The following is a 19,153-nucleotide window of genomic DNA, read 5'->3' as shown; positions in this document are numbered from 1 at the left end:
GTGGCTCCCGTATTGTCTAGGCAAGGGGTGATCTGTGACCATCTCAGCTCCTTTATCCAGAGAACTGGCTTGGGGGTCGAACAGAGGCAGAAACCCAAGGAGAAGCACCATAGAACCAGCATGCCACTTCTAGGCCAGCCCAGGATGCTGGCAGCCAGAATGAAGTCCCAGCCAGCTAAGATGGGTGGGCAGCAATAACCCCACTAGCCAAGTAGGCCCCCATCTCCCAGCCTTATTGCTGAGGGGCTGAAGGAATGGAGAAGCCAGACCCAAAACCTGGAGTGCGGAGTGTGCCGCTGGAGCTTGGAGCCTGGAGCCCAGACCAGAAGCTGGAGCCAAGAGCCTGAAGTCCAAAAACTGGAGTCTGGAGGGGCATCTGCCTGGCTCATTTGGTAAAGTGTGAGACTCTTGATCTTGGGGTTGTAAGTTTGAGCCCTATGTTGGGTGTAGAGATTACTTAAAAATAAAATCTTTAAAAAAATAATAATAAAATAAAAACTGGAGACTGGAATCTGGGATTGGAGGCTGCAGCCCAGAACCTAGAGCCCGATGCCTAGAAGCAGAGCCCCTGCTTGGCTGGACATGGGATGCCTGAAACCGGAGCCAGGAGACTAGAGCTCAGATCCTGGAGCCCAGAACTTAGAACTTGCACCTGAGAATTTACAGTGCAGGGCTTAGAGCTCCAGGCCCAGAACATGGAGCTCAGGACCTGATGTCTAAAGCAGGAGCTCAGAGCTTCAGGTCTGGAACCTAGAAGCTGGAGCATGGGACGGCCATCTGGGAGTAAACTGTCACCCTCAGGCCTGGTCCCTGAGGCCGGCATGAAGGCACAGGGCTGGAGCCATACTAGGAAGGGAGCTGCAGGGGAAGAGGTGATTTCTGAGAAAAGCCCAAAGCAACCTCAGCTCTTTTGGCCACAGACTTTGGCCTCATCAGTCAATGAGTGACCAGTGCCTGGGCCACCAGGATTAAACATTACTCAGGGCACTTATCCTTCAAACAAGGATGGGGCATCCTCAGGTCAGCTGCCCCTAACCTGGGTCCATGGATCTAATGTAGCCTGCGGCACCCAATCTGGACAATGGGGCTTGGATGGGAGAACATGGCAGGGCCGTGCTTCTTCTGCGCCAGGCAGCTCAGATGGAAGTCCAGATTCTCCAAGAGAGGACAAAGTCAAGAGGGCCAGAGGAGGGAATGCTCTGTTCCCTAAGGAGAGGTGGGAGGTGGCCCCTAGTATGTCACCCAGCCCATTGGTGAGAATGGCTGCCTCAGCCACAGACAGAGCATGCCCTCATGCGTGTGCAGTGCATGCTCATATCTGCGTCTGCGTGCAGTGGTGCTGGCCTGAATACTGGGGTGGAGCGTTCACGGCCGTGTCCCCCATGTGCAGCAGCATGCTGGCTCACTGTGGGGCTTATATGTTGGTTGGAGAAATAAACACGTCGGTTCAAGGAGACAGGAGGAGCACCGTTGTGGGATTACACTGGTCGTTAATCAGTTCTCCCAAAAAATCCAGTTCATGCAGGGATGGTTTAGCATGTTAGTTTTTCTTCCCTTGATTCTCCTCAAACCTTAGGTCCTACAGAAAACTTACATGCAGCAAACCGTATGATTTAAAGGAGCCAGTGGATCTTAGCAGGGGATTACAGAAACAGCTGGTTGTGCCAATTTCCCCAGCTCGCTCCGTTCCTGGACCAATTACTTGTTCTTGGGATCGTTCTCTACTCCGCTCAGCAGTCATGCTGCTCCCGGGGAAACTGTTTTCACTGGCGTGACCAAATTCCCTATCTGTCAGTCTGTCACATTGGCCATGCTGTCTCGGCTCCCACCTCCTGCTCCTTCCCAACCCCTCACAAGCTGCCCCCGCCCCCAGTACTGCCCCAGGACAGCTTGCCCAGGTCACTAAATCCACTCTGTCCTCACCATACCTGACCTCTCTGCGGCATCTGACCTGGCTGATCAGGGTGTCTCCGTCTCAAAACGGGGGTGACCCTGGCTTCTGGGGCATCTACTTTTCTGTTCTTCTTCCCAATCCCTGTTATACCTGTTGGTTTCCTCTCAGGAGTCCCTCTTTTCTTTGCCCTCCCCCCAAATATGGGTGCTCCTCCAGGCTCAGCCCTGGGTCTTCTCTCTCCTCAATGTGCCCATTCTCCCTTGGGGTGGGGGGCATCTTCACAGGCCACACCCGAGGCCCTTGAGGCAGGCAGGACACCAAGTCACTCTGGGCCCCAAGGCTGTGTTAGGACACTGGTCTTTGTACGAACAGGGGCAGGTTTGAAAAGAGAGGGGTAACATAGTCAGAATTGCATTTTGAAAAGCTGGCTGGCTGCTACTTTGGAGACTGGATTGGGGGGCACAAGGGCAGAAGCAGGGAGAGCATTCGGTGAGAGATGGTGGACCGGACCAGGGAGGCGGCGACAGGCTGAGGGAGCTCCTGCAGAAGGGAAATGGGGAGCACTGGGTGATGGAGGAGAGACAAGGAGGTGGAGGAGAAGGACATGTCAAAGAAGCCTGCTCTGTTTCTGGCTCAGATCAGAGGACCACATGCTGCTCACTGAGGCTGGGAATGGGCGGGAGGCCCCGTCTGGGCTAAGGAGCACGTCGTGTGCCTCAGACCCACAGATCCAACTGCTCACACCAGAGGCACCTCAGACACAGTCTGTACAGATGGATCTTGGCATCTTCCCTCCAAAACTGCTCCTCCTCCTGGGTACCATTTCTCAGTGTGAGACACCGCCAACCACCCGGGCTCCAGGCCCAGAGGTCTGTGGGAGGCCGTGGCCAGAGTACCAGTAGGCAGACAGGGCAGGAGTCAGCGTTTGGGGGACATGCAGTCTGACACGGACTGGGAGGAGGCAGAATGTGAGCGGGAGGAGTCGAGGTGAACCGAGGGGCTCGCCTTCTCCACGCTCTCAGGAGTCCTGGAAACAACTCTGGTCAGCTCCGAGCACTGGCGCTTTCCTCAGTGCTCTAGTGGCCACTCTCCCAAATCCATTCAGAAGTGGTCGCTGTCCACAGCATTTTATAAGGTTGTCTCTTGCAGTGCATTTGATCGGTAACTGCGTCCTTCCCTAAACCCCAAGCTCCATGAGAGCATGGAAGGTAGACTTCAAAATTATCAAAGATCCTAACCTTATTAAAAAGAAGCACCCCTAGTTAATAAGGAGCACCTTGGATACAGCTGCTTCTGCTCCGGGTCTTACCAGAGCAGGGCAGGGGAGAGGAACAGGGCCTGTGGTCTAGGTCCCTGGACCCACTGTGGATGGGGGTGCCTGGACCCAGACCGTCTTTGAGACCAATGTGACTTTAACAGGGCTTGTGAGCCCAAGGACAATTCTGACACAAGAACTCAGCAATGACCGCCTGTCCCTGGCTCAGAGACTCCCCTCCCACCCATGCACAAACCCCAGTCTTACCCAGATCACTCCCTCCAGTTTGGAGAGTTTCTGGGACACCCAAGCATTCGCTACATAAATTAGGGTTCAGGACAGGACATGATGCAACCATTAAAAACAACATTGGCACTGAGTGTAAATACACAGGGAAAGTAATATGTAATAGTAGGTGGAAAAAGAGCAAGATGCAGTCTTTCATAGACACTAAAATCCAAATAGGTTTAAGAGGTATAGAGAAAAGGAGGAGAGGCAGTGTTCCGTGACAACAATGTGTCAAAGAAGTAGGATTGTTTTTATTTTCCTTTTTCTATGAATGGAGATCTTTCTAGGAAGCACCAGGTGGCTGATTGCCTGCCTCAGTTCTCCAGAATCTCCCAGAACAGGTCATAAGGCTATATGGCTGATTTTCCAAACCAGGGCACTTTTTAAGTGAAAGGGAACTCTGGGCTAGCAGTCATCAGCCAGGACTTGGCCAGGCAAACCAGGACTTATGGTGACTTTACCCAGAACCAATCCCAGCTGCACCTCTTCCTCCCACCTCTCCCTGATCCCCTAGGGGTATTGTGGCCTAAACTGTCAGAGCCACAATGTGGTGGGGCTGGCATCCAAACCCAGGCTGGCCTTCTGCTCTGCTCTCAACCACTTCAACAGAGACAACTCCCCAGTGTTCTGCAAATTAAGTACAAACTAGTTAACTTTTGTCACATTAGAGGAGAACTGTGCAGAAACGTCCATCTACCTTGATGGGAAAGGCTGGGTCTGTGTCACCCTAATATATGTGAGATATTGAATAGGACTGCAGCTCAGGGGGCCCCGAGCAATCAAAGGGCAACCGGTGAGCCAAGAGGAGTTGTTGACCTGAAATAGGACTATGAATCTAGAGGAAGTGGGGCCATTCCCTCAGGGGGGACCCTGCAGCCATCCCAGGGACAGTGAGAGGGGCACAAGAGCATGAAGAGAACACACATGCTGAGGGACTCTTCTAGGCACTAGATGGGTCAGCTAGCTCACTGACTTCAACCCACTGCAAAAGAGCTGCTGGTTGCCATTTTTTTTTTTAAATTTATTTATTTGACGGGGCGCCTGTGTGGCTCAGTCGTTAAGCGTCTGCGTCTGCCTTTGGCTCAGGTCATGGTCCCAGGGTCCTGGGATCGAGCCCCACCTCAGGCTCCCCGCTTGGTGGGGAGCCTGCTTCTCCCTCTCCCACTCCCCCTGCTTGTGTTCCCTCTCTCACTGTCTCTCTCTCTCTCTGTCAAATAAATAAATAAAAATCTTTAAAAAAAGATTTATTTGCGAGAGAGAGAGAAAACGAGCAGGAGGGGCCGAGGGAGAGAGAATCCCAAGCAGATTCCCCACTGAGCGCAGAACCTGATGTGAGGCTTGATTTCACAACATCTCACAACCCTGAGATCATGACCTGAGCTGAAACCAAGAGTCAGATACTTAACCGACTGTGCCACCCAGGTGCCTCTCTGATTGCCATCTTATAGGTGAAGTGACTTGCCTCAGCACCCCAGGCTGACTCAAGGATTAGACCAGGAAGAGAGCTGGCCTAGCCAATCTTGGCTCAGCGTAGAGAAGGAACTCAACTAATGTTCTTAGAAATGGATGGATAGACACATGACTGGCTGGCTAGGTAGATGGGCTGGGGGAGGTGGATGGATGGATGCATGCATGCATGGACAGATGGTTAGACAGGTTACTCGGACAATTGCCCAAGCTAGATTTTGAGTGGAACCCACCACAGCTAGATCTGTTCAACCTTCCTCCCGTAGAAGGGAATCTCTCTTCTCATCTCTCTTGTGAATCTGGGCCCCAATTCAGCCTCCAGAGTCCCATGAAAGGGAAACAAGCTTCTCAAAGTCTCCCTAAGAACCATCTCTGGGTTTCAGGAGTTTTGCAACAGACCCCATACCATCATCAGCCTCTCGATCCAGAAACCCAACTGTCATAAACTTCCTCTTTCTGCCATGCTCCTCCTCCCCCATTCCACTGCCCAGGTATCCCTGGGATGCATCTTCTCCTTACCCGCCCTGTTCCACTTGATTCAGACGTCATCATCTCTCCTCTGGACCACCTCCTCAGCCTCTTAGCTGGTCTCTCTGCTTCCAGACTTGCCCGTTTGACAGACAACCCCCCCTTAAAGAGACCATTCTAAAATGCAGAACAGGCCCTTCCTGATCTGAGCAGAGGCTCCACATTCTCTCAGACGCATCCTGGATTTGTGGTCACGCACTGGAGACCTTCCCTGACTCAACACTATGCAGCCTTTCCAGGTTTCTCTCCTGTTACTTCTTCCATCACATGCTCCTTCTCCTCCAAATGCCCCCAAGACCCACAGACAGACCCACAGACATCCAGATGCATGGCAAGGCTACTCCACGGGGAGTCCTGTCAGGCAAAAAGGAGGGAAAGGGGCTGGAGCTCCTGGGACCCTGGGAATAAGGTGCCTAAGTGGCATCAGTGTCTCTGCCTGGGGGCAGATGATGTGCCATGGCTGGGTTTGGGTCTCTTTCAGGCTGAGTTTCAGTGTGGGGAAAGGGAAAGCTTGACCACAGACTCCCCCAGCAGAGCTGACGATTAGTAATTAACTGGGAGGAATCTCAGGGGGGAGGTTAATTGGGGAACAGAGGGAGGGCAGCTAGGGTTTTGGGACTTTGCCCTTGACCCAAGGGTATAAAGAGGAGGGTCCCAGCTCTTTCTCAGGCCCCTGGGGCTTCCTTAAGCAGCTGAGCAGGAGTTGAAACACGGAACCCCAAGGTAAGCTCAGGGCTCCCCCCTCCCAAACCCATCCCCAAGTCTTAGTAGGCAATAACCTATCACCCTTGCTCCCTCTCCTCTGCCCTAACTGCTTCCTTTTCCTGTACCCATAACATCTTGGTCCCAGTCCAGCCTGGCTTACCCCCCCAAAGTAAAGAGGACTCATGCTCTTCCAGGGCTTGGAATTTAGCTCAGGAGCGCCACCCCCCCCCCCCCCCCCCCCCCGCCAACCCCACCAAACAGCCAAGGGCCCTTGGGACAATATAGGGGTCTGGGGTATGGGTTGCTGATATAGGCCGGGGTACTCCCACCCCAACAACCAAGAACTCCCGGGGCAGTTCAGGGGGCCCTAAAGCAATCCAAGGGCTTCCCAGATTGGAGATAGAATGGGGAAACTTCCTTACCTAAACCAGTCCTGGTCTGAAACTCATTCGTGGGAGAAAGGCCATCAGTGTTCGTTTGTTGCTGGGAGGGAGGGAGGAAAATGGGGAAAGAAGTTCATTTGTGAGGGGAACCCAGGGACTTGGGATCCAGGCCAGTGGACCCTTCCCTGAGTGCACGTCCAGCTGGTCGCATGAGCCAGGTGTCCAGGGCTCCTCACGGCTCTCAGGATGACCAGAACTCCCACATGCACAGCCTTGGCCCACATCTGCAAGCTCTGCTAACACCCGTCCTCTGGTCCCCTGCAGCTGCAGGGCACTCCCGGTTCCTTCCCCTCCCGGGGCCCCTGCACACATGCCCTTTTCCCTTGCCATCCATCGGGCAACTCCTACTCATGTTCAGCTCAGCTTGATTGTCTCTCCCCTCCACCCCTTGCCATGGGGAACTCAGGTGGCACTTGTATCTGTCATTAGAACACTTTGCCCCATTGCCACTTTCTATTTGAGGGATTATTTCATTGACCTCTGTCTCCCTGAGAGACTTGGAGTTTTCTGGGGGCAGGAGTTGTCCTTGGACTTAGTTATCGCTGTACCTCAGCATCTAGCTCAGTGCCTAGGACAGAGGAGATTCTCAAGAAATACTCGCTGAATGAATGAATACATGAATCTGGGCCGAGTACCTGAGTGTGCCTCTCTGGCATATGTGGGGGTAGAGGGTGCGCTTCATTGGGTATGTGTTTGGAATCACACACTGTGGGTACTTGTGCATGTAAGTACGTGGGTGTGGATGTGGACGGTGGGTGAGTGAATAGGTTATGTGTGAGTCTCCAGGATGCTGTCAGTTAGCATCGCTGCCGCCCCACAGTGTGTGCCCAAGATGATGTCCTATGGAGAAAGGCTGGGGGGCCCTACTGTCTCCCCACTCCCAGTCCGAGGGGGACACATGATGCGTGGGACAGCCTTTGCCTATGTGCCCAGCCCACAGGGTGAGTACGGCTCCCATCCCTGGACCCTGTGTGCCCACAGTTGCTCACGTCCCCGGTGAGGTCTCCACCCCTCTGCTGGCCCACCTCCCAAAACCTGCCTATCCCAGGGCCTCTGGGAACTCCTGACCAGCGTCCCTCCACAGTCCTGCATAGGATCCCAGGGACCCCCGCCTACGCCTTCCCCAGCCTGGGCGCTGTGGCCCTTACTGAGCACAGCTGCCCCTACGGGGAGGTTCTGGAGCGCCATGACACCCTGCCTGCCAAGCTGGCCCTGGAGGAGGAGCAGAAGCCAGGTGGGCCTGGGCAGGGGGTGGACAGCAGGGGCGGCAGCACTCAGTGCCCTGGCCCCTGGCCCCTGTGCTCACGACTGGCCCATCTCCAGAGCCTGGGTTGGCCCAGAAGCTGCGCCGGTCTGGCCTGACCCTCCTCAAGGTGCCCCTGATGCTCGCCTTTCTCTACCTCTTCGTCTGCTCCCTGGATGTACTCAGCTCCGCCTTCCAGCTGGCTGGAGGTAGGGCCAGAGGAGGGGACTGGGACAGGGTTCCTGAAGGGCATCAGGCAATGCTGGCTCATGCTCCTCAGGGAAGGTGGCTGGTGACATCTTCAAGGACAATGCCATCCTGTCCAACCCAGTCGCGGGGCTGGTGGTGGGGATCCTGGTGACTGTGCTGGTGCAGAGCTCCAGCACCTCCACGTCCATCGTTGTCAGCATGGTCTCCTCTGGCTGTAAGTTGGCCCACCGGGGCTAGGGAAAGAGCGCAGGGGCCTGCGGGGGCTGGAGGGGGCTGAGGTGGTGTGTCTGGGCTGGCGGCCAGGGGGAGAAGTGGGGCCAGGGAGCTAAGAGCAAGGGCAAGAGCAGGACTCCAGCATCTCCCACTCTGTCTTCTAAGGCATGGCCAGGAGTAGTCTCAGCCAGAAGGAGTGCCTCAAGATCTGGAAAGGTGGCAAATGGGGAGTCCTGCCCCAGGAAGGCTCAGCTCCATATCACCACATAGTCACTTATTCCATCGGCCAGGGAAACAGACTCTGCTGGAGATATACATAGGATTTATTGCAAGGAATTGGTTTACATGATTGTGGGGCTGGCTAAGCAAATCCAAACTCTGTAGGGCGGGTTGTTAGGAAGGACACGCTGGAACTCTTGGGTAGAAGCCAATGCTGGATAGACTCAGTTTTGCTCTTAAGGCTTTTAATCTCACTGGATGAGGCCCACCCAGATTATCCAGGCTAATCCCCTTTACTTAAAGTCAACTGGTTGTAGAGGTGAATCACACCTGCGGAATACCTTCACAGCAGCATCTAGCCTAGTGTTGGATCAAATGACTGAGTGCCATAGCCTAGCTAAGCTGACTCACGAAGCTAACCATCACACTTGTGTACATGTGCACACACGAGCACAGATCTGCATTTGCATGCAGGACATGGGCCCTCATATACATATGTGCACACGCAGTGCATCTGCTCACCGTGCACGCACACACATCACATGTGCCCGCATGTACCTGTGACATCAAGGCTGGGCAGCATCGTGGCAGGACTGGGGGCTGGGACATGGGCAGCAGGTCTGGAGGGAGATGTTGCAGGGGCAGGAGCTGGGTGGCCCTCACACAGTTAAGAGGTCCCCTCTTCTACTAGTGCTGGAGGTGAGCTCTGCCATCCCCATCATCATGGGCTCCAACATCGGCACTTCTGTCACCAACACCATCGTGGCCTTGATGCAGGCGGGGGACAGGACTGACTTCCGGCGGTGAGGGGGTAGAGTGGTGAGGGGCCTGTGTGTGTCGGGGGAGGGTGGTCCCAGGTGCCAGGAGCCCCCAGCATAAGTGCATCCTGGCCCCGGCCTGCCCTGCAATATGGCCTCCCTGCCCAGGGCCTTCGCAGGGGCCACGGTGCATGACTGCTTTAACTGGCTGTCGGTTCTGGTCCTGCTGCCCCTGGAGGCTGCCACTGGATACCTGCACCATGTCACTCGACTGGTGGTGGCCTCCTTCAACATCTGTGGCGGCCGCGACGCCCCTGACCTGCTCAAGATCATCACAGAGCCCTTCACCAAGCTCATCATCCAGGTGGGGGCAAGGCTGGCATGCGGTGGGGGCTGGGGGGGATAGTAAGCACCCCCTCTCACCCCCACCCACATCTTGCACACAGCTGGACAAGTCTGTGATTACCAGCATTGCCACCGGCGACGAGTCCCTGAGAAACCACAGTCTCATCCGGATCTGGTGCCATCCAGACCCCACGGAGGTGAGTCTCGGGCCTGGCCACAAGTAATTCTGTGCCAATCCTTCCCAGTCTCCCAGTGGCTTGAGGCAGCTATTAGCAATCACCTCGAGTCGCATGTCATCGATCTAGCCCAGTGGTTCTCAAAGTGTGGACCAGCAGCTCCTGTAGCACCTGGGAACCTATTAGAACTCCAAGATATTCAGCCCTTCCCTAGACCTACTAAGGTCTAGGGAAAACATATCAGAAAGAACTTGGGGGGTGGGACGCAGCAGCCTATGTGTCAACAAGTCCTCTAGGTCTGCTCCGTGCTCAAGTTTGAGAACCACTGATCCGGCTCTACCTTCTGGCTTCACAGGTAGAGGACAGGCTCCGAGAGGCTTGCCGGAGCTTGTCCTGCCATTTCAGGGCCCTGAGGACAGGTCTAGCAGTCTAGGGCTCTCTTCTCCCCGCTAGGGTGCCAGGGGGAGTCGTGATTCAGCTGTGCCATGTTTTGAGGCCCAGGTAACATGGGGAGGAGGCGGTGAGGAGGTTATGAGGGTGCCTGGGGAAGCTGAACAAGCAGGAACAAGACAAGTGGGCCATGTGGAGACCTCACTGGAGACACGACAGCCACTGTACTCTCGTCGGGGCTCCTTCCCTAGGAGACTGCCACAGGCATGTGTCCATGAGTCCTTCTGCACCATTTCCCCGGAATGGAGATGTGTTTGGACCAGTAGCACACCTGTGGACCGGCCATGACACCAGGCTCACAAGAAAGCAGGCCATTGGCATACTTTCTCACTCAGCCAGGGAAAGGGAAGTGCTTCATCAAAACCATAATCCACGGTATTTGCTTCTCCTTAATTATCACATACAAGAGGCAGCTCCATTCAGAACAGAGAGAAGGAAACCTGAAGTCCAAGGCTCAGCACGGCCTGGACCCCTCATCCTTCCCACTTGCTACTTGATGTCACCGGCCCTTGATCCCAGCGTGAACAGAGAGCATCCTTTCAACCCGCCCTCTGTGTGGCTCCTTCGCATCTGAGCACCTGAGCATCTGAGCACCTGAGCATCTGAACATCTGGGCCTCTGGGCATCTGAGCACCTGAGCATCTGAGCAGCTCTGGTTCAGCACTTCTGAGAGTTCTAGGCAGTCTGACATCAAAAAGCTCATGCGGGCAGCCTTAGGCTGGCTTTGTGACCCCTCAAACACAGTGCCGCCTTCTCACCAGCCCCCTGGGCACTCTCTGAGCTCTCTAAATTGCCCAAATCCTCTTCACTTCATAGCAGAATCTGGATGACACAGAAATCACACCGCTTGATCTTTACAGGAAACAAGCCACGGGAGGGAGCTCCTGGGCTTGTGGAGTCCCTCCCTCGGCTGACAGAGCTGCTGCCCACCTGCAGCCGCGCCCAGCAGCTCGCCCCTGGCAACATAGCGCCGGACGTAGCCTGCCCCTGACGGAATCCTCACGAAGTGTTGATGAGGTGGACATGAGCATCCCGTCTCCCACTCATGTGAAGTCAGCCATCCAAGTTCACTTGGCAGGGGGCTGTCCCCACTGCGCCCTACGCCACTAGCCTGAGCACTGGCCTTGCAGCCCAGTTCTCCTGGAAGAACAGGTCCTCCAGAGCAGTATCCAGATGGGATTTCCCGGGCTTGAGAGTAGCTGAGGGGTGGCATCCAAGCTCCCTGTTCTCACCCTCTCTCGAGGTCATGTGGAACACGGCTCCGCAGCCCAGTGCCTGCTCCGGCCATGTGTACTCGTGGCTCCTCCTGCACCAGACTCCAGCTTGTTCTGTGGCCACCGAGTCTCCCTTCCAACCTGTCCTTGTGGCCTCCAGCTTTCACCCAACTGGACACCCAACCTCGCCCAAACCAGCCTCCGAGGAACCCAGTCACCAAAGACGGTATTGAGAATCTGACGGTTTCCAGATGGCGGAAGAAAACCCAGACGCAATTTTAATGTTCCAACACCTCTTGACCCTCCAGGCCTACCCCTGTCCTGGGAATTACCTTCTTATGTACTCACACTATGGATTGTCAACCATACTTGCCTGGCTTAAACAAGCATCCTTTGAGGACTTGCAACCAGGGAAATAGGATTTATCACTGGCCCATTTTACAGGCTCAGAGAGGCTTGCCCAAGTCCATACCATTGAGGTAAAATGAAAATCCTGGTGGAATCTGGAGCCCATGCTTCTGAACCCCCATCTCGCTGCCTCTTCCAGAAGCCAGCCTGGTGTCCCACCATATGTGTCCATTTCCCACTCTGCCCATGGGGCCTGAATACCGCCAGGCGACCGCAGCGGCCCAGAGACTGCTCCAGGGGCGGTAGGTGCTGCTCTAAGAAGGAGTTCTCCTCTTTGCCACCAGATGGCGCTGCTAGCACGGTGATTTCTGCTTCCAGAAAAACAAAGCCCTTAGAGCCCCTCTTCCCCTGCAGGCTGAACTACAGCACAGGCCCACATCCTGTGTGTTTCTCCCCAGGGAAAGGATTCTTGGAGCCTGACAGTGTTCTGTGAGCTTAATCATGTCTTTCAGTTCCTACTGGCACTTAAATCCTAACTCTCTTCCAAGATTCCTCAAAACTAGCCCCTGGGAAGAGGTGGGCAGCATTACAGACCTCAGGCTGCAGGGAAGGAAATTGTGGCCCAGAGAGGTTAAGTGTTTGGTCCAGTGTCACACAGCTGGGAGTGGCTCAGCTGGGGTTTCAGCTTAGGGCTCCTGGGGCTCATTTATTCTGTTCTTCCCACAGATTTCACCACCCCCAGGCCCAGGAAGGATGGGCACATCTAGGGGTATGTTCCAGACCCTGGGCTGCCCAGTTATTTGTCAAGGCTAGAGCTCCCACCTTCCTGACAAGGAAGCCCTGGGCCTGCTCCCTCCCCTCGCTCAGTACCCACCCCAGCCTGACTGTGCAGCCTACCCACTCTCTGGCATCCCCACCCCTACTCCTCTCTCACACTTTTCAGTCTCTGCATCCCCCACCCCCATCCCTATGAGCTCAGCCAGAGCCACACAGTCCTGGCAGGAAGGTCAAGTGTCAAAACCCTAGGGGCCTTAGCCCTCAGCCTTGCCCTGCCCTAACACAGCCAGCCCTGAGTGGGACACCCCCCCACCCCCGGGCCCCGTGAAGTTCCTCCCCTAAGAGACCCTAGGCCCAGCCAGGTCAGTGGGGCACAAGCTGGTCAGGCACGCATTCATCTCAGGGATCACCTGCCTCCCAGGGCTCCAGGCTGGTCCACCATGGTCTTCCCCAACAGGGCCAGGACCCTGAGACACACCAGCAGGAGCCATTGATCCTGGCCTAGGACGTCAACCTCACACAAACACATAAGCACACACCCTTCCCACTGTTTGATCCTACGTGGGCCGAGGGACTGAGGGGATCTAATCCTGATTAGGAGGCACGATGTCTTACTGAAGACTTACCATGAGATAAGCCTGCGGAGAGCACTTCACACACATTTTCTCCTGTAACCTTTACAACAGCTCTTTTTTTTTTTTTAAGATTTATTTATTTATTCATTTGACAGAGAGAGAATAAGCAGGGGGGAGTGGCAGGCAGAAGGAGAGGGAGAAGCAGGCTCCCCACTGAGCAGGGAGCCTGATGAGGGATTCAATCCCAGGGCCCTGGGATCGTGACCAGAGCCGAAGCAGACGCTTAGCTGACGAGCCACCCAGGTGCCCCTTTATAACAGTTCTTATGTCATCCTGCTTTAAACAGGCTCAGAGAGGTGGCATGACTTGCCCCAGGTTGTTGGTGTAAGAAATGGGACTTGCTCAGATCTGCTGGATGGCAAACACACGGCTCTCCCCCTTACACCTGGCTCTCTCCCACCCTTGCAGCGCTTACCACCGATTTTCCAGCCTGCTTTTCCAGAAGAGCCCCCCAGAGACTATTCTCTCCTGGTTTCTCAGCTTGAAGCTGTGGCCTGGGTTTGAGGGTGCCCCCAGGGCCCTGGTTGGGCCAGCTAGAACACAGACGAGCACACTGCCCCACTCACACTCATAGCAGCTCAGGCCCCTAAGAGAAACCAGATTCAAAGCCGGGCACCAGAAATAGTTCTTATCTCTATCATATATTTTATAAATGACATGGTTCGGAATAAACCCTAAAGGAGCCATGACACTGAAGTGCCGCTACCCCGCCTGAGACACGACCCTCAGCACAGGGGAGGTCCGGGGCTGTGGGATGCAGAACTTCCTGGGACCAGGGCCCATATCAGCTCCTAGAGGTGGCAGAGGGTGAATAAGGAAAAGTTGTAGCTCTGGCGTTTTGCCTGGAGCCCTGGGAGTAAGCATCCCTTTCTGGGGCTCAGTTCTTCCTTTGGGAGATGGTTTCTCCTCATCCAAGGTCAGCCCACTCTCTCCTTTCAAGGCTGGGATCCTGAAGGAAAGATAAGCCTCCCCAGTGGCATTTAAGAAAAAAATAATTCCTCAGACCAATGAGGCTGCAAAGTAGTGGTCCAGACCAACCTGGCCCTCACATAATTGTAAAGTATGGGGTTTCTCTTGTAGAATTGGGCCATTTGGCCATGCGGGGCTACTTCCCTGGATGGTGACACTGGCCTGGAGCTGAGGGGCTGCTGCCGCTATAGGCCCAACACACACTCCTCCACCACCCCACGCTTAGCCTGAGCCCCTCATTTAGGCTACCTGCCTGGCCCTGGGCCCTCTGAATTGGGGGGCCTCTCCACACTGAGGAGTAGGTGGGGGATGGAAGAAGTGTGGGGCCTGGACTTCTGCCCACCGATGGTCCCCCCACCCCCTGAACCCTAACTTCCCCATAAGGATTTTTTTTTATGATTTTATTTATTTGACAGAGAGAGACACAGTGAGAGAGGGAACACAAGCAGGGGGAGTGGGAGAGGGAGGAGCAGGTTCCCCACCGAGCAGGGAGCCCGATGCGGGGCTCGATCCCAGGACCCCGGGATCATGACCTGAGCCGAAGGCAGACACCTAACGACTGAGCCACCCAGGCGCCCCTAAGTCACTCTCCTCTTAATCTAGGCTCCCACCCCCATGCCCCGGGCAGAAGCCAACAACAGCTGGACGGTTGGAAATGCCACCATGGAGAAATGTGAGTGCCTGCGTCATGGGAGATGTGTGGCATGGCAGGGGCAGAGCTGGGCAGAGGAAGGTCTACCCCCCCAACCCCCACCACTGCTGCTACCAGGCCCAGGAAAGCTAGCTGTCAACCAGCTCAGCTCCTGGGCTTCGGCTAGGCCCTGCTGTTGAAGCTGAAGGAGGCTGGGGTGGGATCTTAGGCTCCACTCCCAAGAGGGCAGCAAAAGTGGGAGGCTGGGAACCAGTTGTAGGCGTTCAGCTCTCAGCAGCTTGACACTCCCCCCTGCCAGGCAACCACATCTTCGTGGACACAGGGCTGCCTGACTTGGCCGTGGGGCTCATTCTGCTGGCCGGCTCCCTGGTGCTCCTATGCACCTGCCTCATCCTCCTCGTCAAGATGCTCAACTCTTTGCTTAAGGGCCAGGTGGCTAAGGTCATTCAGAAGGTTATCAACACTGGTAAGCCCCCAAGAACTGGGTGTGCGGGCCCCAGGATGGGACCTTCCAAATCTTACTAAGTCCCACCGCTGCCTTGCTGTGTGATCTGAGTGAAGCCCTGCCATCTCTGAGCCTCGGTTTCTCCCTGTGAACAAAGAAGGGGTTGGGTTGGGTGTAGATCTCAGGCTCCCGAGGTGCTGGCAGCTGGGGATCCGCAGCCGCCTCTGGCTGTGGTTCCATTCGAGTAGGTGGCTCGAAACAGATTCTCAGAGGCCACTGACTCATTCAACAAGTACTCACAACATCCATGTGCCCAAGCATGGGGTAGTGCCAAGGATACAGAGCTGAGCCACAGAGATGGATCCTACCTTCAGGGGACTCCCAGCCCAGAGGAGGAGATGGATGTACAATGAAAAATAAATGGTCCAGGGGGGATACATTCAGATAGAGGAGTGACCGCCAAGGAGAAAGCAAAAGTGACAAATAGAGAATATGGAAGAAGCTGCTTTCAATGGGCAGTCAGCAGTCTCTGTGAGGGAGCCAAAATGAGGAGTAGTAGTCAGATGTGGCTGAGGGGTGTTCGGTGCAGAGGGAACAGCAGGTGCAAAGGCACAGAGGCAGGGACCAGCTGGGCAGAAAGGTGGCCAACAGTGCGGTGGGAGCTCATTGAGCGAGGCAGGGAGAGGTCGGCAAGGTAACAGGGATGGAGCAGACCATAGGGCCCCCACAGGCTGTGTTCAGAGGCTGGACTTTATTAAGGGTAATGGGGGCCCTTGAAGGATTGGGGCAGGGGAATGACACCATCTGATTTTCATCTCAAGCTTCATTTCAGTCTTTGGGGACAGTGCCTGGCCCTGGCAGAGGCTGCATAACAAATACTGGAGTCAGGTGCCTTTGTGGATTCAGGGGAGCTTAGGGACGGGAGAAACAAAGTTGGCCAGAGGGCCAAGGGTCAGGGAGGGCTTTTCAGCAGCTGTGGTATCTGCACTGAGCCCCAAGGAGGAACATGTAGAAGCAAGAAGGATATTCCGGGCAGAGGGAACAGTCGAAGCAATGATGTGAATGAACCAGGCTGAGAAGGGCCTTTAACCCAAGATCAAGGAGGGCGAGTAGAAGCCACTGCAGTTGAGCAGGGGACTGCACTGACAAGGCCCCACCTGGAAGCAGGCATCCAATCCCCTCCTCCCTAGGGGAGGCCCTGGCTACTCTGTCAATGCCCTCCTACTGACCCTGCTGGGACCGGTGTGTCCTCGCAGACTTCCCCGCCCCCTTCACCTGGGCCACAGGCTACTTTGCCATGGTAGTGGGTGCCGGCATGACCTTCGTTGTCCAGAGCAGCTCTGTGTTCACCTCAGCCATTACCCCACTCATTGGTGAGTGCCCATGGCAAGGCGGGGCGGGGGATGGGCAGGCTGGCAGGGAAAGGGCTGAAGGAGGGGCCTGGGGAGAACCTATCCTCTGCGTCTGCCCCCAGGCCTGGGTGTGATCAGCATCGAGAGGGCCTACCCCCTCACGCTTGGCTCCAACATTGGCACTACCACCACGGCCATCCTGGCTGCACTGGCCAGCCCCAAGGAGAAGCTGTCCAGCTCCTTCCAGGTGCGTCTGGGAGGGTGGCTGCCAGGGGCAAGACAGGGCTGGGACTGAGTCATGGCAGCTGACCCAGGGTGGGACACCATGTAACAAAGTTTTTGACTGCCTACTAGGGGCCACCCACTATGCCAGGCTCTGTGGAAACCACACAGGGCAAAGTCGGCCTGGTGCCACCTCCAAGACCTTAGCACCTACCAGGCACAAATTACTCAGATAATCACACAAACAACAGCTAGTGGGATTTGCACTCTGAGGAAGGGCTGCAGCATGACAGGGGCTGGCCCATTCTTGGGGTCGAAGGACAAGTAGGGGGGGCAGATGGCAAAGGGGTTGCTGTTCTAGGAGCAAAGGAGTAATGACAAGCCTGGGGCTGGGGCCAGGGCTCGGACCAATCAGAAGGCCAGAGCTGCCGAGCCAGAAACTATTATGCATCTCTTTGCTGCTGGGTTTGGGCAGGATCTGCTGGGCAATTTGCAAGAGGGGTCAGTGGGGGGAAATGTATAGCATTAGGGCAGCATTTATTTACCACCTGGTCCAGAAGTGTGTCTCAGTATTTTACTAGGAGCACATCAGCTCTGACTTTCCTGCTGCCCAGGCCAGGCCAGGCTCCGCTTATCTACCCCTGCTGGCATGACGGGGAGCCAGCGCCCACACCCACCTCAGCCCCTCTGCCCTCTCCTCTACAGATTGCCCTCTGCCACTTCTTCTTCAACATCTCGGGCATCCTTCTGTGGTACCCGGTGCCCTGCACGCGCCTGCCCATCCGCATGGCCAAGGCGCTGGGCAAGCGCACCGCCAAGTACCGCTGGTTTGCCGTTCTCTACCTCCTCCTGTGCTTCCTGCTGCTGCCCTCGCTAGTGTTTGGCGTCTCCATGGCAGGCTGGCGGGCCATGGTGGGTGTGGGCGCACCCTTTGGGGCCCTGCTGGCCTTTGTGGTGCTCGTCAGTGTCCTGCAGAATCACAGCCCCAGACACCTGCCCAAGTGGCTGCAGACGTGGGACTTCCTGCCCCGCTGGATGCACTCCCTGCAGCCCCTGGACCACCTCATCACCCGCGCCACTCTGTGCTGTGCCAGGCCTGAGCCCCGCTCCCCTCCGCTGCCCACCAGGGTGTTCCTGGAGGAGCTGCCCCCCGCCACCCCGTCCCCCCGCCTGGCAGTGCCTGCTCGACACAATGCCACCCGCCTCTAGCCTGCGGCCCGAAGTGCCACTGGGGGCAGGGAAGGGCCTGTGCTTGGTGCCCACTGTGGAAGGGCAGAGGGGTGTGTCCGTGCACTGTGGGCATGGGCCTGTCCTTGTGTGGGTCCTCAGAAGTCTGGGCTCGTGTGACTGAGAGTCAGTGTGTGGTGTGGGGGGGGCATGTTCAGGTGAGACTGTGTGTCATCCTGCATGTGTGGACTGATGCACCCGTGGGGAGCTGTGTGCAGGCTGCGGGGTACCTGGCTATGATTTTGAGTCCTTGACCCACAAGGGGGTCTTGTGGGGAGGGCTGCGCTTGGTTCTCCTGTACACACAAGTCTGACTCGGCGGAGCGGGAGTAAGGGTGGGTCTGCGGACATGACTTGCAGCTGTTTGTTCGTGCAGAGATGTGGGTGCCTGAGTCACTGGCTGAGTTCTCACCCCTCCCGGTCACCTCCCTTCCTCCATTATACCACTCTCCTCATCCTCACCCGGCTGTTCTGCAGCACCGCCACAACCCCCTTTCCCGGTACTGCATGATGAAAAAGGAATTAAATTCTCATTTTGCATTTACAAGTCTGTGTGCCCTCCATCTGGGGAGGGTGGTAGACCATGGCTTGGGGTTCAGCAGCGCTATTTCCTGCAAGCTAACCCCAACAATCCACCTAACCCTGCCTTAATGAGTCCAACCCCTGATTCAGACTTCCTGGGAGTCCCTCGTAGGGCCTGGGACCACCCCAAGGCAAGTATAAGGAGGGTTCTCTGCGCCATCCCCACCCACCCCATCCAGCTGACTTCCTCTAGTCTCTCCCTGCCTCTGGACTCCCCTCCCCTTTCTGGGATAAGATTAGTGTTCCAGAAAACTAGTGACAGGTGGGGGCTTGTCAGGAGACACTGAGGTGGGGCAGGGAAGGTGAAAATGGGCAAGAGAGGCCATACCCTGGGCCCCAGCACATATTGGGCAGCGACCAGCCACCCTCCCTCCCACCTTTGTCCTTTACCTTTGGGCAATAAACCGAGCCTCACTTAAACCCATCCAAGATTTTCAATTCCTCCCTTTCCACAGGGCCCCTGGAGCTGAGGCCTGCAGAGTGAGGGTCAAGGGGTGGGCGATACCTAAGTTCTTCTTTCTCCAAGGGGGGAGGAAG

The 19,153-nt window shown here is 55.9% G+C and overlaps 1 protein-coding gene across 2 annotated transcripts; it reads left to right on the top strand.

Annotated features, from left to right (window-relative positions):
* Window positions 1–4,703: 4,703 nt before the first annotated feature.
* On the top strand, window positions 4,704–18,581 carry SLC34A1 (solute carrier family 34 member 1). 2 transcript variants are annotated; one of them, XM_025866953.2, is made up of 13 exons: window positions 4,704–6,155; window positions 7,401–7,521; window positions 7,665–7,814; window positions 7,904–8,032; window positions 8,104–8,247; window positions 9,157–9,268; window positions 9,392–9,587; window positions 9,670–9,765; window positions 14,741–14,810; window positions 15,088–15,255; window positions 16,491–16,607; window positions 16,709–16,833; window positions 17,514–18,581. In XM_025866953.2, the coding sequence occupies exons 2-13, from the start codon at window positions 7,413–7,415 to the stop codon at window positions 18,015–18,017; spliced, it is 1,920 nt and encodes a 639-aa protein (XP_025722738.1). In that variant the 5' UTR covers window positions 4,704–6,155; window positions 7,401–7,412; the 3' UTR covers window positions 18,018–18,581. The 2 variants fall into 2 exon arrangements, with proteins under 2 accessions (XP_025722738.1, XP_025722737.1); XM_025866952.2 differs by lacking the exon at window positions 4,704–6,155 and having other exon boundaries at window positions 6,409–7,521.
* Window positions 18,582–19,153: the final 572 nt, after the last annotated feature.

This window comes from Callorhinus ursinus, unplaced genomic scaffold (assembly GCF_003265705.2).
Source record: "Callorhinus ursinus isolate GAN/ISIS: 27379988/994484 unplaced genomic scaffold, GSC_fseal_2.0 scaffold3, whole genome shotgun sequence".
Classification (NCBI taxonomy): Eukaryota; Metazoa; Chordata; class Mammalia; order Carnivora; family Otariidae; genus Callorhinus; species Callorhinus ursinus.
Note: the sequence above shows the minus strand (reverse complement) of the source record. Positions and strands in the feature narration are given on the sequence as shown.

What these genes read in the sequence shown, in the direction of transcription:
- SLC34A1 (XM_025866952.2), top strand. Translation starts at nt 7,368, where the DNA reads ATGCTGTCAGTTAGCATCGCTGCCGCCCCACAGTGTGTGCCCAAGATG. An exon ending in CTATGTGCCCAGCCCACAGG is followed by an intron (nt 7,522 to 7,664) that starts GTGAGTACGGCT and finishes GTCCCTCCACAG; the next exon opens with TCCTGCATAGGATCCCAGGG. An exon ending in GACAGGACTGACTTCCGGCG is followed by an intron (nt 9,269 to 9,391) that starts GTGAGGGGGTAG and finishes CTCCCTGCCCAG; the next exon opens with GGCCTTCGCAGGGGCCACGG.